Genomic DNA, 14,963 nt, shown 5'->3' on the forward strand with positions numbered 1-14,963 from the left:
TGGATGGTGATCGAAGATTAATAACTTCCCCATTCAATCAAGACTGATTGAGATGATGTCACGGTTTCTCCTGTGAGCCTTTTAAACAGATATAGTGCTCCCTCTCTTTTTGAGCGAGAGAGAGCGATAGGTCTTGCACGCACGCACGCACGCACACACACACACACACACACACACACACACACACACACACACACACACACACACACACACACACACACACACACACACACACACACACACACACACACCGCACACAAACGCTTTTTCAAGCTTGATGGTTTGATGGAGGGGCAATTAAAACACAGTACACTGAATACAGATATAGGCCTACAGTTGAGAATTGTCAGAGCTATAAGGCTTTGTGCGCCCACCGAGCTAGGCGGCGCTGACACCCATGCAGGCAGCCGCCACAGCTCCCCGGGCCCCGTGGACCACTGCTACCCCGCCGTAAAGTGGGCACCTGGGGCCAGGCCCACCGGAGCCCCCTACACCCTACTAGGGCCTCCAAGACCACGGACAGCAACCGATGCACGTTCCTTTCCTCATTATAATGAATGAATAATATCCTACAGAACAGATGAAATCACGTAGCTGTATATTGCTGGCTTAATAATTTGTTAATTATTAGGAGAAATAAATATAGATATGAGATACTTCAATGGTTTCCAGTGGAAATAAGCTTAGTCTTTTCATGGATCTCCTTTTAGTAGACCTTGTACCAGTGAACTGTACCGTCATGAAACTGTACCTTTTCCTATGCAAACTTCTAATAAAGTCCTCAATCAATCAATCAATCAATCAAACGCTATTGATTTAACAATAAATAGTCTCAAGAACATGTTGCCAAATTACAACATGGGTCACTGTGACATGGCTTTTTTAATCAAATTGTTGGGTAGCTCACCGAAAGACCTGCAAACTCGCAAGCATGTTGTGAGTCTGTAGACACACCTCGTTGTGAGCTTGTAGATCGGCTATTTTTCGCTGTTTGGCGAGTCTGGCGACCAATCCCGACCCTCCGCGGGTCGTTGTTCTGGCTGCATGGGGTCTGTTATCAAATGATATCGTTGGCCCAAACATGGAATATATATATAGGCTATACAAGGCGCACCGTTGTAATGTAGGCTATAGGCTTTCTAACGATGGGACTCGCGCCAGATGTTCAGCAGAAGAAGAGGATCGAGGCGCCGCAGCGCGCCGCCGCCGAATCTATCCATCTGATGGATGGATGGATAGATGGATAGATATGAGTTCATTTGTCCCCGAGGGACGATTTGGTTGGAGCAATCCACAATTTCAGAGCAATGCACCAAATGGACCCGTACCTACGTGTGTGTGTGTGTGTGTGTGTGTGTGTGTGTGTGTGTGTGTGTGTGTGTGTGTGTGTGTGTGTGTAGACCACCTATCGCTCTCTCTCGCTCAAAAAGAGAGAGGGAGCACTATATCTGTTTAAAAAGCTCACAGGAGAAATCGTGACATCATCTCAATCAGTCTTGATTGAATGGGGAAGTTATTAATCTTCGATCACCATCCATTCATGCTGTGCGTCTACAACCCTGTCCCTGCCTTTGATACTGCACCTTTGAAGTCTGCGTTGGCACTGATGGGCTATCAAGCTATTCACCACAGTTTTGTTTGTTGTGAGATGATGAGTAGCCTATTGGAGTTGTGTTGTTTTGGTTTGATTATGGCATAGGGCAGGCCTCTATCTATCCTGCTTACATTTATAGTTATATTTCCCAACTTATTGAATTAATTGATTACCAAATTTATGTATTGTTAGTATGAGAACCTGCAGATGCATGTGCGTGTGTGTGTGCGTGCGTGCGTGCGTGCGTGCGTGCGTCAGTCAGTCAGTCAGTCAGTCAGTCAGTCAGTCAGACAGACAGACAGACAGACAGACAGACAGACAGACAGACAGACAGACAGACAGACAGACAGACAGACATTAATATGCAGCCAGGGTAATCAATCTATCTGTGTATCTGTTATTTCATTGACGCATATATTATTGAATTTTTGTGCAAAAGAACTTCCATAGAAAGTAAAACCAATCTGGGAACTAAATCTAAATCAATATCTTTCTTCACAAATGTGTTCATAAAGGTGTCAACTATCACCTCTGAACTTTCTCAATCACAACTCCCTTGGGGGACTTTGTGGGAGCCAATCAAAGTTGGGGGTATCGGGATACCTGGGCCTGGGATTAAAGGGGATAAAATGAAAAAAATGGCCAATATGAGCATATGGGGTGTGTAATTAGGGTATGTTTGGGCTGCTGAATACATTCCAACCATTCGTTTTCAGTTTAAATGACTCCTTGGCCAAAAAATAGGCCTAATTGCCTAAGGCTTAGCCAATCATGTCATTCGAGTTCACCTGTGTCCCCCTGTTAGTCCCTATGTTTTAAACCTTTTTGAGTGTTCCTTGTCAGATTGTATCATGTTATCATGTGTGTCATGATGTGCGCTTACCCGCCTGATCTTGAATAGTTTTCATGAATTCAAACCCTACTCCAACCATTTTTTTTCTCGTGGCCTATTTTATGGCCAAGGAGTCATTTTTACTGATAACTAATGGTCGGAATGGATTCACCAGCCCCAAAATACCCTAATTACACACCTCATACGCTCATATTGGCCATTTTTTATTTTTCCCCCTTTAATCCCAGGCCCTCGGGATACCCCCAACTTTGATTGGCTCTCACAAAGTCTCCGAAGGGAGTTGTGATTGAGAAAGTTCAGAGGTGACAGTAGACACCTTTATTAACACATTTGTGAAGAAAGATATTGATTTAGATTTAGTTCCCAGATTGATTTAATACTCGGCTAACTTTCCCTTACTAAATCGTGTCTTCATCTTTGAACCGGAATTAAGCGATTAAATAATTTAAAAAAAAGTTCAGTTTGTTTAATTTATTATCTAATGTATCAACAAGTAATTTATATTTATTAACATTTTTGCTTATAAGTTAAATATTCTCAAATAGAGACTTAAATCTAATCAAGTTTTGCATTCAAAACGTTGGCAACCAATGGTTTAGGACTCTCCAAAATCAGGATCAGCATCGGTTGGGCTCTGGTCGCACGAGCACACAAATGTGCGCGCGTGCACAACTCATAAACATAAACACACACACACACACACACACACACACACACACACACACACACACACACACACACACACACACACACACACACACACAGAGAGAGAGAGAGATACAGTACATTATATAAAACAAAAAGTGAACCAGGCCAATTCTAAGTGGGGGAGACTGGGGGAGGTCCGGGTTAGGGGGTGAGCGCTTAATAATTCAGAGTGGTGCTGATGGAGGAGACGTGGGGACAATGGGATGTGGGTCACTCTCAGGGCCCATGCAGATGAGGGCTGTGACAGACGCGTCAGATCAACGATGAGTTGGTCACTCCACACAACACAATGACCCAGCCCCCGTGTCCACACTGGTGGCGACGGCTGCACAAACATAGCGGCGTTGTCGGGTGGAAACCTTATATGTCCAAAACCGTCCTTTTTTGTGTTATAATTTTAAAAACGATTTAAAATATTGAAAATAGCCGATCTACAAGCACACAACGCCTCGCACCGCGAGGCTATTTTCACTACTTTTGTGTCGACATTTTGTATGATGAAGTAGGGCTTTAATTTACTGAATGAAAAACATACACATTTTAAACTTGGAGAAACAAGGTTTCTGCCTGACAGTGACGATAGGTTACTAACTATTTACCACCACAGAGTTAATTTTTACTGACTTTAATTTGAATTTGAGATACCTTTACAAGATGTATTTAAGAAAATAGATTCTATGGGTTCCAAATGGACACATTTCCTTTGTTCTTTATGAAACAAAATCATCAAGGTCGTAACTTTCTTTAAAGGCGTGCTCAGATTTGTGATGATACTAAACTGTTTCATAGAAAGAGAATAATTGCAGTGTCGTTGCCTAAGGGGATTAACTGTCAAATCACACATCTTGAATCTCAGGATAATAAGTACTGTACTGTAACTACATCAAAGCAAGGTTTTTTTTTCTTTCTTCTTCTTTTTTCTTTCTTTTTTTTTTTTTACAAATCAAGGTGCTCATCACTTTGATGGGTAAAGGATCATTGTAGAATGTTAATAATACAAATCTAATCTGAAGGTGACCTCCAGCAAATGTAAAAAAAAAAAAAAAAAAAAAGCTCACAAAACTCCCCATACCTACTGAGAGAAAATACAACAATATGCGAATACAGTAGCAAGATTTGTGAACTAAAAGATGGCTATAGAATGGAATAAACCACCCTAAAGGACTACAAACCATTGAGTGACCTCCAAGACCTACTGTAAATATAAACAGAGCTGCTACCTTTAACCGCATTTTAAATCTGAGGCTTTTTTGTATACTATGTAAATCATTTTGAGAAGCAAAAAAAAGCTGCTATTTGTTCCAAAGAGACTGCAAAAGATTGCTGCTATCTGTGTCAAAAAGCTTAATACCCTGTATTTATAACATGTATAATGACACAATGTGACATAGCTCTGTTCACACAACGCTGTACCCCCTCCGACTGTATATACGGTACGTTTCCCATTTTCAGACTGTTTTTAATTATATTTTTGACACTTGCTTTGGCAATGTAAACGTATGTTTTCTCATACTAATAAAAATCCTTTGAATTGAATTGAAAATAAAAGTCGACCCACTGCTGAATGTGAACAGTGTGACTCCAATGTGGATGTGGGACTTAATGTGGCCAGCCTGAATCAGAATCAGAATCAATCTATATTGTCACATCACGTTACATAGGTGGGTGAAATTCTTGATTGTGTAAGCTCATCAATGGAGTTAAATAATAAAGATACAAAGTTCTCATTGAGAGGGGGGAGCATAAAGTGCATAAATAACAATCTGCATATTAATGCAATAATATATGACTATGTGCATAATAAATTAAAAAATAAATGTGTCCTTTTACAACACATTTCAGTTCAGTTTGTGCAGTGTCACCAGACTTAGGTCTTGTTCAACAGTCTCATCACTGTTGGATAAAAACTGTTCAAAAGTCTGGTGGTGCTGCTCCCAATACTCCTGTACCGTTTTTCTGGCCGTGGGTGCGGAAGTGACAGCCTGTGACAGCATGTGTCTATATATGATCTATACAGTAGGCCTATGTATGGTGTTGTTGACTCCAGAATTGGTCGTCCGATCAGAGCCCCATTGACTTCCTTTACTCAATAAAATTAAAGTTGAATATTTCAGAAAGTATAAAACCTGTGAATGTGAATTAGTAGAGACTAGAGACCAGGTTAACCTATCGGCAATGTGTACCAGGAATGTGGCTCTAATCTGTCCAAGTCGTCAACATTAGTTAAGGACAAACACAGACAGACAAATAACCCTCAATAGATGGCTCTAGCTAGCTTCTTGCATAATGATATCTCTGGTTCAGTTGCAAGAACCACTCACCTGTTTCAATCCCATCTAATCACAAATCTTAGATCTGAACTGGCCTTTAGAATGCATTCTAATAACTTAAACCCTGTAGTCTTGAGTTACACAGAGTGGCGCGTTTTGAGCTTGTAGATCGCTATTTTTGGTGACGGTTCACCCCTAAGCCTTCTGGGGTTAGAATGAATAATAGAATATGTTTCAGTCCCTACATACAGTAGGGCCTTTTCCTGATAAGAGTGTATCTGTGCTAAGCTTAAGACTTAACTGTGTTAAGCAGTGTCCTTTCTTGAACTATTCTCATACACTGCTGCTCATAGACAAATAAACCTAAATCTCAACCTCTTCTAATTTATTCCTCCTTCCAGTGCCAGAGTACTTGACTGGAATAAAAGACAGAAATGTGCTAGTGTTTGTATTTTATTCATGTATTTTTCAACCCAGCATTTGCCACTGGGTGTGCATATTTGGCTTCTTATGAAGAATAATTGACAAAGATACAGAAAAGTCAGCAGTAAGTAGTGCAGCTCAGCTTGTGCATTTACTGCCATCTGCTGGCCAAACAGAGGATTACATATTATGACAAATTCCCATCTGCGTGATCCTGAGATTTGTAATGGGAATTCATGCGTGTAGGCAAACTAGACGTACGTGACTGTGCATAAAAAAAGAGTATGTTTGTGTATGTGTGTGGGTAGGACACAGAGTGAATGCAAGAACACGTGTATGTGTGTGATGTGTGGTGTGTGTGCGTGAGTGAGTGTGTGGGGGGGATTAAGCTTTGTATTTGGTATCTGTGGTATTTGGTGTTGATCTCTGAGGACCAGAGCTTACTGCCCTGGATCAGATAAGAACAGTTCCCATACCCTTGTCACCAACCTACTGCCACACTGCCAGCAGGATAACCTTACAGCTGCAAAGCACCATACAGTTGTGTGTGTTCGTGTGTGTGTGCGTGCATGCATACATACGTGTGTGTGCGTGTGTGTCTGTGGGTGTGTGTGTGTGTGTGTGTGTGTGTGTGTGTGTGTGTGTGTGTGTGTGTGTGTGTGTGTGTGTGTGTGTGTGTGTGTGTGTGTGTGGGGTGGTATGAGTGTGCGTGCATGCGTGCATGCGTGTACACTTTCATGCATGCATGCGTTTGGTTAAACATACATGTGTGTCTGCTATGTCTATGCGTGTGTGTGTGTGTGTGTGTGTACATACCACGTTGTGACAAGGTGCAAAGATGTCACTGTAGAGGATAGCGCACTCTCTCTTGGCGTACGGCTGCCTGGCCAAGTCTCCTTCACACGGTCGCTTAACTACATAATCACTCTCACACTGACACACACACACACACACACACACACACACACACACACACACACACACACACACACCAAGGAGGTGATAAAGTGTCTGATTACTCTTAAATATCACCACTCCGGGGAGATGGACACAAAATTGGGAGAGCGAGCGCAGGAGGGTGAGTGAGAGAGACTTTGAAGGAGTGAGAGAAGAAAGAGAGAGATACCTGGGAGAGGCTAAAGGCTCATTCATACTCTGAGGTGAAGTGAGTAGCTCCTCACCTTTTTAGGTGAAGAGGTGATGAGGTGATGTCGGAGTAAGTAAAAGCGGGGAGATGTGTCAGGGTTTGCAGTGAAGCGCTCTTCACCGCGGCTAATGACATAAACACGTAATGTTGTCGTTTTCTGACTTTAGAAAACTACAATGTGGTGAATTGATCTTCACCTTCTCTGGAGTATGAATGAGCCTTTAGAAGTAAAAAAAAATCACACCCGTGTGAACTGAGCGGTGGTTTACCCACCAACCCCCCCCCCCCTCCCCCCTTCCCCCCTGTGTGTGTGTGTGTGTGTGTGTGTGTGTGTGTGTGTGTGTGTGTGTGTGCGTGTGTGTGTGTGTGTGTGTGCCTGGTCTGGCCTGGCCTGAAAACAGCGCCCCTCCCTTAACATGTGTGGTCAGAAAAGGTACTACACCGCTTGAGGCTACATACGGACGCACCCACCCACATACATACACACAGGCTTGAGGCTACATACGGACCCACATACATACACACAGGCTTGAGGCTACATACGGACCCACATACATACACACACGGCCACGCTATGGAGACGGTGTGACCACCGCTCAAAAAAAGAGCTTCACTTTGAGTGAAACTTTGAGCAAGAGCAAACGGGCTTGAAAGAGTACTCTACTTCCTGGATTGTCTCCAACATTGGTGGCAATAGAGCAGGGGCACTAGTGTTTCAGACGATAGCATGAAGACGAAGCAGACGAAGCATGCGCAGTAGGGTTTCAAATAGTAGACGCACGGTACGCGCAGTAGCGTTTTAAATGCGGCAGTGTAGCGATCCCAGATTTGAACAGAAGGGGACGGCAGCAGTTTGCATGTTCTCCCCGTGTCTCCTAGGGTTGATACCCTCACAAAAACATGCAGTAATCCTGGTCTCAATAATGCCTCCCCCTGGCCAGCCGGGGCGCTTGATGGAGGGGAAAGGAACTGGTTGGAATAACGTGTTCCTTCCACGTGCTACGTCCTTCCCAGGGAAATCCCCCCTGTCAGGTGAAAAGAAACAACTTGGACTACTCATGCATTGAAGGAAGCATGAGGTCAGTCCGTTGTCTCTCCAGGCGCGGCAGAGGGAGAGCAGAGCCCTGGATTACATAGGCAATTGGCACTGAGTGAAAATGGGTTGCAAAATCGTGGGATAAAAATTAAATTTAAAAAAAGAAGGGGACGGCAGCACAGGTACACATGGAATCACTAGCTGTTTATTTTTTCACCTGACAGTGAGGAGTTTCACTGGCAGGGTGTAACACGTGTGGAGGATTATGCCATCCTTCCCTGTTCCCCTCTCTGCCAAACAGAGCATGTGAGCGGAGCGTACCAGAGCAAAGAATATTGAATGGAGTGCGCATACAATATTTATTTTTGACATTTCACTAGAAGATAAGCCCCTTGAGTTGCAGCAACTCGTTTTCGAGGGGGTCCTCAATATGAACAGGTTGAAGCACTTGAGAATTCTCATTGGATCATATGAACAAACTGATATTATATATGAATGCTTTTATAAATCCCACATTGGGATTTGTTAGATTGTTGATAAAGGAGGCCCTTTGACTGAGAACGAAACAGAGATGGAAAGAAAGAATAGGGGCCTGATACGTCAGTCAGGATATTGGTACAAAGATGTCCCATAGGGTTTTCTAAATCTCACCAGTACAATCCACTATTATGCTGTTGTTACAAATGTGTTGTTTTTAATGTGCAAATAAACAATAAACCAGGGGTCTTCAAGAGGGGGTCCGTGACCCCTAGGGGGTCCTCAGAGTTACTACTGGGGGTCCTCCAAGTCTTTGTGTGATTTATATTAACCACTTGAACCCTAACGTCCATATTCTGAGAACTTTAGCCAAAAATAGCAGATCTATCTTGTAGATCAGCTATTTTCGGCAAAGAGGTTTGGTGTAGAAGGGAAAAAGAGCAGACTAAGTACAGAGTGAAAGGTCAATGTGAAAGGTTAATTAAAGGTATATTCAGTGATTGTATTTCATTCAAATAAAAATATAATTGGTACATTTTCCATTCATTCTCCTCACTAGAATGTGTGCTGACCATAAAAGGACTTCCACCATGGCCCGTGTTGCGAGCATAGCTAGATTTGGTTTTCAGAGGTGGCCAGCCAGTCCTCGACCAATCAGGGTAGAGTATGGCCGTAGTTATGTTATGATGTTTAGTTATGATGGTCAAAATAAAAGTTTTGAGAACCACAGTCGCTCTGAATTAAGAACGTCTGCTAAATGCCTAGACTGTAAACTACTGAACTCATAAAATGCCACAGTCTGGTAGTAAATCAGTATCATACATATCCTGAAGCTGGAGACGTAGGCCTACCGATATTCAGTGATTGGGTCTAATGATCAAAACGAGAACATTATAATGGTGTAGAAAATCTATAAAAAACTAAACATTTCCACGCTGTGACAAGATGACCCCCGGCCACTTTCATTATCACTGAATACACCTTTAAGTAGTGATGGTTGAAGTTGACATGAATCCAAAATACACTGATGATTGTGCTGCCAAACAATGAAATATGGAATCTATGAAAAGGTTGTGGCGGTCCCCGCTTCATCTCTTTCTCAACTAAGGGGTCCTTGGCCTGAAAACGTTGAAGACCCCTGCAATAAACAATACAAATGTCACGCTGAGTTGATCACAGGTCAGTTGTACCTGTCCCAGCGCCCAGCTGTCTCCGAAGCTCTGTGCGTTGTTGACCTCCATGTGACTGGAGGTGGTCATGTCATTCACTGTCACCGTGTCAAAGTTCCCACACAACCCTCTGAGCAGGCCCTGGATGCAACGGCAAAAAGGATGCTTAAAATGTATCATACAAAACCTTCAAGCAACTTCATATATTTATAGGCCTGTCACTAGGGCTGTCACGATATGACATTTTACATGACGATTAATTGTCACTCAAATAATTGGCGATTAACGATTTAATTGTGTATTTGTCGTTGATAATTACATTTCTGTTTGGCTTTTAGGCTTTGAAGTTGCATATGGTAGATATGACACATAACCTAAATATACAAATACATTACTGACATATTTGACAACTTACTACTTAAAAAATAACATTGATAGTGGAAATAGCCGATCTACAAGCTCACAACGCGTCGTGATGCGACGCGTTGTGAGCTTGTAGATCTGCTATTTCCACTATTTCGGACATTTTTCAACATTCACGATTATGACAATTATGACAAAATAATTGCGATAATGTCAAATAATCACGATTAGACGATTATGTAATAACAGCCCTACCTGTCACAATTATTACATAATCGCCTAATCGCAATTATTTGAGATCCTGATGGTTCTAATCATTTGAAAAATGTTAGACATTTTCAAAAATAGTGAAAATATCTACAAGCTCGTGTCAATGTGACATTGGATGACTATATATATTTTTTTCAAATTTTCTTTTCATTTTATTGTTTTTATAAAGTTATTAGTCATATCTGCCCTTTTGTTTACGAGGCCTAAAAGCCAAACAGAAATGTACATTTTAGTCATAATGTTTAATGTTCCATGACAGAAACACGATTAAATCGTAAATCTCAATTATTAGAGCGTCATTTAATCGTCAAATACAATAAAGATGTCATCATTGTACAGCCCTAATAATATATGGTTCTTTTCAGTGCGGGTTGTACAAATGTGTCTCAGTCCATAAAGACCTTCCACTGCGGTCCAGCTCTGATGTGAACGGTGGTCTTGCGGTCCCAGAGGATGGTGAGGTCCTGGCCGGCGAAGTGGACCACGGTGTAGTAGCCTGCGTTCCACAGCTCAAACTCCGACCCCCGACCCACAACGGTGGACGGGCTCTGAGTTCAGGACAAATACAGGACAAGCATGGCTTACACATTTGTAAATAAAATAAAACTAATCCAGAGATGTATGCGGTGGTGGAATAAGTACTCACATTCTTTACTTAAAGGACAACTCCGCCCTAAATCACTTCTAGGCTAATTTTCCTACTTATATTGATCCAAAATGACAGTCCATGGGGTCTATTAGGCAGAAATGCCCCTGTTGTCCAGTTTCTCCAGCAGAACCCATCAGCTCTCATATCATAGAGTGGATCACTTTTACACTATTTGTTGTGGTCAAAAGTGATTTTATTTTTTCATGAATGTGGTACTAGTTATCATTACAAACACATCCATGTCATCGTTGTCCCACACAAGCCATCACACTCTGCTAAACAGATGTTCATGAAAAAATAAATCACTTTTGACCGCAACAAATAGTGTAAAAATGATAGGCTTATATGCTCCACTCTATGCTATGAGAGCTGCTGGGAGAAACTGGACAACAGGAGCATTTCTGCCTAATAGACCCCATGGACAGTCATTTGGGATAAATATAAGTAGGAAAATGAGCCTAGAAGTGATTTAGGGCGGAGTTGTCCTTTAAGTAAAAGTATCAATACTGCAATACAGAAATACTCTGTTATAAAGTAAAAGTACGGAATTCAAAATGTACTTGAATAAAAGTAAGCATCAAAATATACTTAAAGCACGAAAAGTAAAAGTACAAAATGTTTGAAAATAGTAGATCTACAAGCTCACACTGAGTCGCATTGCGATGTGTTGTGAGCTTGTAGATCAGCTATTTTCAAATAGCCATGGTATAAAATAGAGCTAAAGTGGTTAATGTATGTTTTAGAAAATAATTTATATCTGTAAAGTAACTAGTAGCTAAAGTTTTCAAATAAATGTAGTGGAGTAAAAGTACAACATGTGCATCCGAGATGCAGTGGAGTAGAAGTAAAAGTATTGGAAATTGGAAATACTCAAGTAAAGTACAAATACCTCAAAAGTGTACTTAATTACATTACTTAAGTAAATGTACTTCGTTACTTTACACCACTGCATGTATGTTTGGTATTGCTACTGTTATGTGCTTGTCTGCGTGCACATGTGTGTGAATACATACAGTACAAGTGTGTATGATTTGTTTGTGAATGCATGCTGTATGTGGTATTAATGTGTGTCGTTTTCAGTGTGCACACAGTACAATCCAGAGTGTTAACTGAACTGTGTTTGTCATTGAACTGTGCAGTCATGGTACATACAGGGTTGCCAGAGTTGTCTGTGAAGTAGATCTTGGTCAGTCCCACATGGACGACCAGTATTTTCATACAGACAATGCCACTTTCATAGCAGTCCTTGTTTTGGGCCACAACGGACACCTCGGCCTCTCCTACGCTCTGGAGACAAACAGGACAAACAAATAGGAATGATCACAATTACTGTACATGGTTATTGGATGTGTAATCATAGAATGTGTCTCTATAATCATAGAATATGTTCTCTTTCCCAGTGTCTCTTCTTTCCACTCTAGACCACTAGTTCTCAAAGTGGGGTCTGTGTACTCCTAGGGGTCTTTCGGGGGTTTCCAAATGTATTCATCATATTACATTTTTCGTAAATAACTTATGGGAGTCCCTGCTACAAAACATTTTCAAATGGGTATCCAAGACCAAATACATATCAATTTGGGTGTCCATGACAATAAAATGTTTGAGAACCATTGCTCTCTAGACTAGATAGATAGATAGATACCTTTATTATCCCAAGGGGGAAATTTAGTTGTCCAGTTGTAGCACAGCAGTATACAGTTATTTACAAAGTTACAGAGAAGTAGGAAAAAATAGATAAGAGTAAAAACAAGAGCAGTACAGTACCAAAAAAGAGAAGGTGCATCAAATAGAGGGGGCGAATTAAATATAAGTATATATACATAAAGTGTCTTACAAAAAGAGACCAAAGCAGTCAATGCTAGTTAGTGCAACAAGTATCTCACTGTCATTGTTAAACAAGACACATACTCAGAAACTACCAACACAACCTAATAGTGCAATGTCGAAAAACAGTGCGAAAAAAACAGAAAACTAGGCAGCGTGTCACCGCAAGACGCACATGAGCACTCTCCCTGGAAGGTCCTTAGAGGTCAAAGTCAATACAGCAATAGTTCCAACTTAATAGTGCAAAGTAAAAAAAACAGTGCGAAAAAAACAAAAACAATAACAGCTCAGAGAAGAAGAAACTAGGAAGCATGTCACCGCAAGACGCACATGAGCACTTTCCCTGGAAGGTCCTTAGAGGTCAAAGTCAATACAGCAATAGTTCCGTCAGTCTAAGTTAGGAAGGAAGTCCTTTTCATTCGTCCGTTATGTGTCTCGTTGTACAGCTTAAGGGCAGCCGGTACAAAAGATTTAGACTGATCACAGCACTATTTTAGTGTTACTAACATTATACAGTAGCATCCCTGTTAAGCTGGCAGTGGTTCAGGAGGTGGGGTGGCCGTCTGGGAATTGCACGGTTCTCGGTTTGATCTCCCCTCCTCCATGCGTTATAAGCGTCCTTGAGCAACACACAATGAACCCCTAACTGCTCCAGACAGGCCTTGCATGGCTGCCTCCTCTGTCACTGTGTGACTTGGTCAATGTAATACATACATTGTAAAGCACTTTGGGAAAAGGTCAGACAAAAGCAGACCATTAGCTTATACCATAATGCAAGTGGTTTGCCAGTTCCACACAAGGGATACGTTACATACTGTGTAGAAAACGACAACAGAGAGCCATAGGTGGACGGATGCGAACTTGGAACCCGATTCCAGTTCAGTTCAATGCTGTCAGTGTGGTCGAGGGAAAGGTGACAAGAAGAGGAAGCAACTCTAGGCTATTAAAGACACGGCCCCGACCAGCCTCTTGGTTGTCCCGGGGTCCACGCCGTGGCCGGTCGGTCCGTTCTGTTTGAATTGGAATGCCTGTTCTGCTAATTCTAATTCTATATCCCTGGGAGCGCAGGAGCCCTGGGGTTTGTGGCGAACAGTGCTGTCTTTGTGTCGCTACAGCTTTGCACAACGTCCGCTTGCATTACGTTGGCGCGCGCACGTGGACACACACACACACACACACACACACACACACACACATACACATACACACACTCTTAGATTCCCTCTCTCGCACTCGCGCGTGCATGCTTGCGCACACACGAGCGCGCACACACACCTCAATCTGCTCTAATTAAAAGCCACTTTCTCTTCCAAGATTAGAAAACGAGCTCCTTGGATCTGCTTTCCCAGATCCCAATCAGTTCTTGGCCAGGAAATGTCCAGGATGCTCCTCCTTTGCCCTTAAAACACATACCACCTCACTCCCACTCACGTACACTTCCCTGACACACACACACACACCATCTGCCCTCTATTGTGACTGCACTTCATTCCATCCCGTTAAACAAGAATCGATTTTCCTGTGCAACACGCCAAACACATCTACGCTCTGGAGCCCAGGAACCCAGACACAGATGGAGAGATAAACACACGCGCACGCACACGTGCGCACACACACACACACACACACACACACACACACACACACACACACACACACACACACATACACACATACACACACACACACACACACGCACACAGAACACACACACGTGCACATACACACCACATTCCTCACTCACTTTGAGCAGGTAGACCTGGCAGTCAGAGTAGTAGTCATATTCCAGGCCATCAAAGGTATGGTAGTGTCTGTCACTGTACACCGTGCACACCGCCGGACAAGGCGAGTAGCTGCAGTTGAAGAAGCCATGGTGACACACGCTGTGGACACGGAGAAGGTGGACAGACGTGAGAAGAAGACACATAAAGTAGCATAGACTGGGACAGTTCAATTGAGAATTACAAAGGAAGTACTAAGACGTTATATCATGAATGACCACATCAACGATATACTGTTCTAACAGTGCTGCAGTGTTGGGAAAGTTCACTTTAAAAATGAACTAGTTCAAGTTCAAGTTCAAAACTTCTAAAATGAACTAGTTCATAATTCTATATTTTGAACTAAAGTTCATGGTTCCCCAAAATGAACTAACTTAGTTCTTTTTCGTTCTTTTTTAA

The 14,963-nt window shown here is 42.2% G+C and overlaps 1 protein-coding gene across 1 annotated transcript in view; it reads right to left on the reverse strand.

The window, feature by feature from the left end:
• The window catches only part of otogl (otogelin-like), a gene marked incomplete at both ends in the record, with an annotated part of 99,022 nt that overhangs the window by 55,453 nt on the left and 28,606 nt on the right, over positions 1-14,963 (reverse strand). The window contains 5 exons of the mRNA XM_080736916.1: positions 6,665-6,781; positions 9,699-9,818; positions 10,712-10,858; positions 12,112-12,246; positions 14,528-14,666. Coding sequence (XP_080593042.1) covers positions 6,665-6,781; positions 9,699-9,818; positions 10,712-10,858; positions 12,112-12,246; positions 14,528-14,666 — 658 coding nt within the window. The remainder of the gene's footprint in view (positions 1-6,664; positions 6,782-9,698; positions 9,819-10,711; positions 10,859-12,111; positions 12,247-14,527; positions 14,667-14,963) is intronic.

The sequence above is a fragment of the Nannobrachium achirus genome, assembly GCF_963921795.1.
Source record: "Nannobrachium achirus genome assembly, chromosome: 11".
In the NCBI taxonomy this organism is placed as follows: Eukaryota; Metazoa; Chordata; class Actinopteri; order Myctophiformes; family Myctophidae; genus Nannobrachium; species Nannobrachium achirus.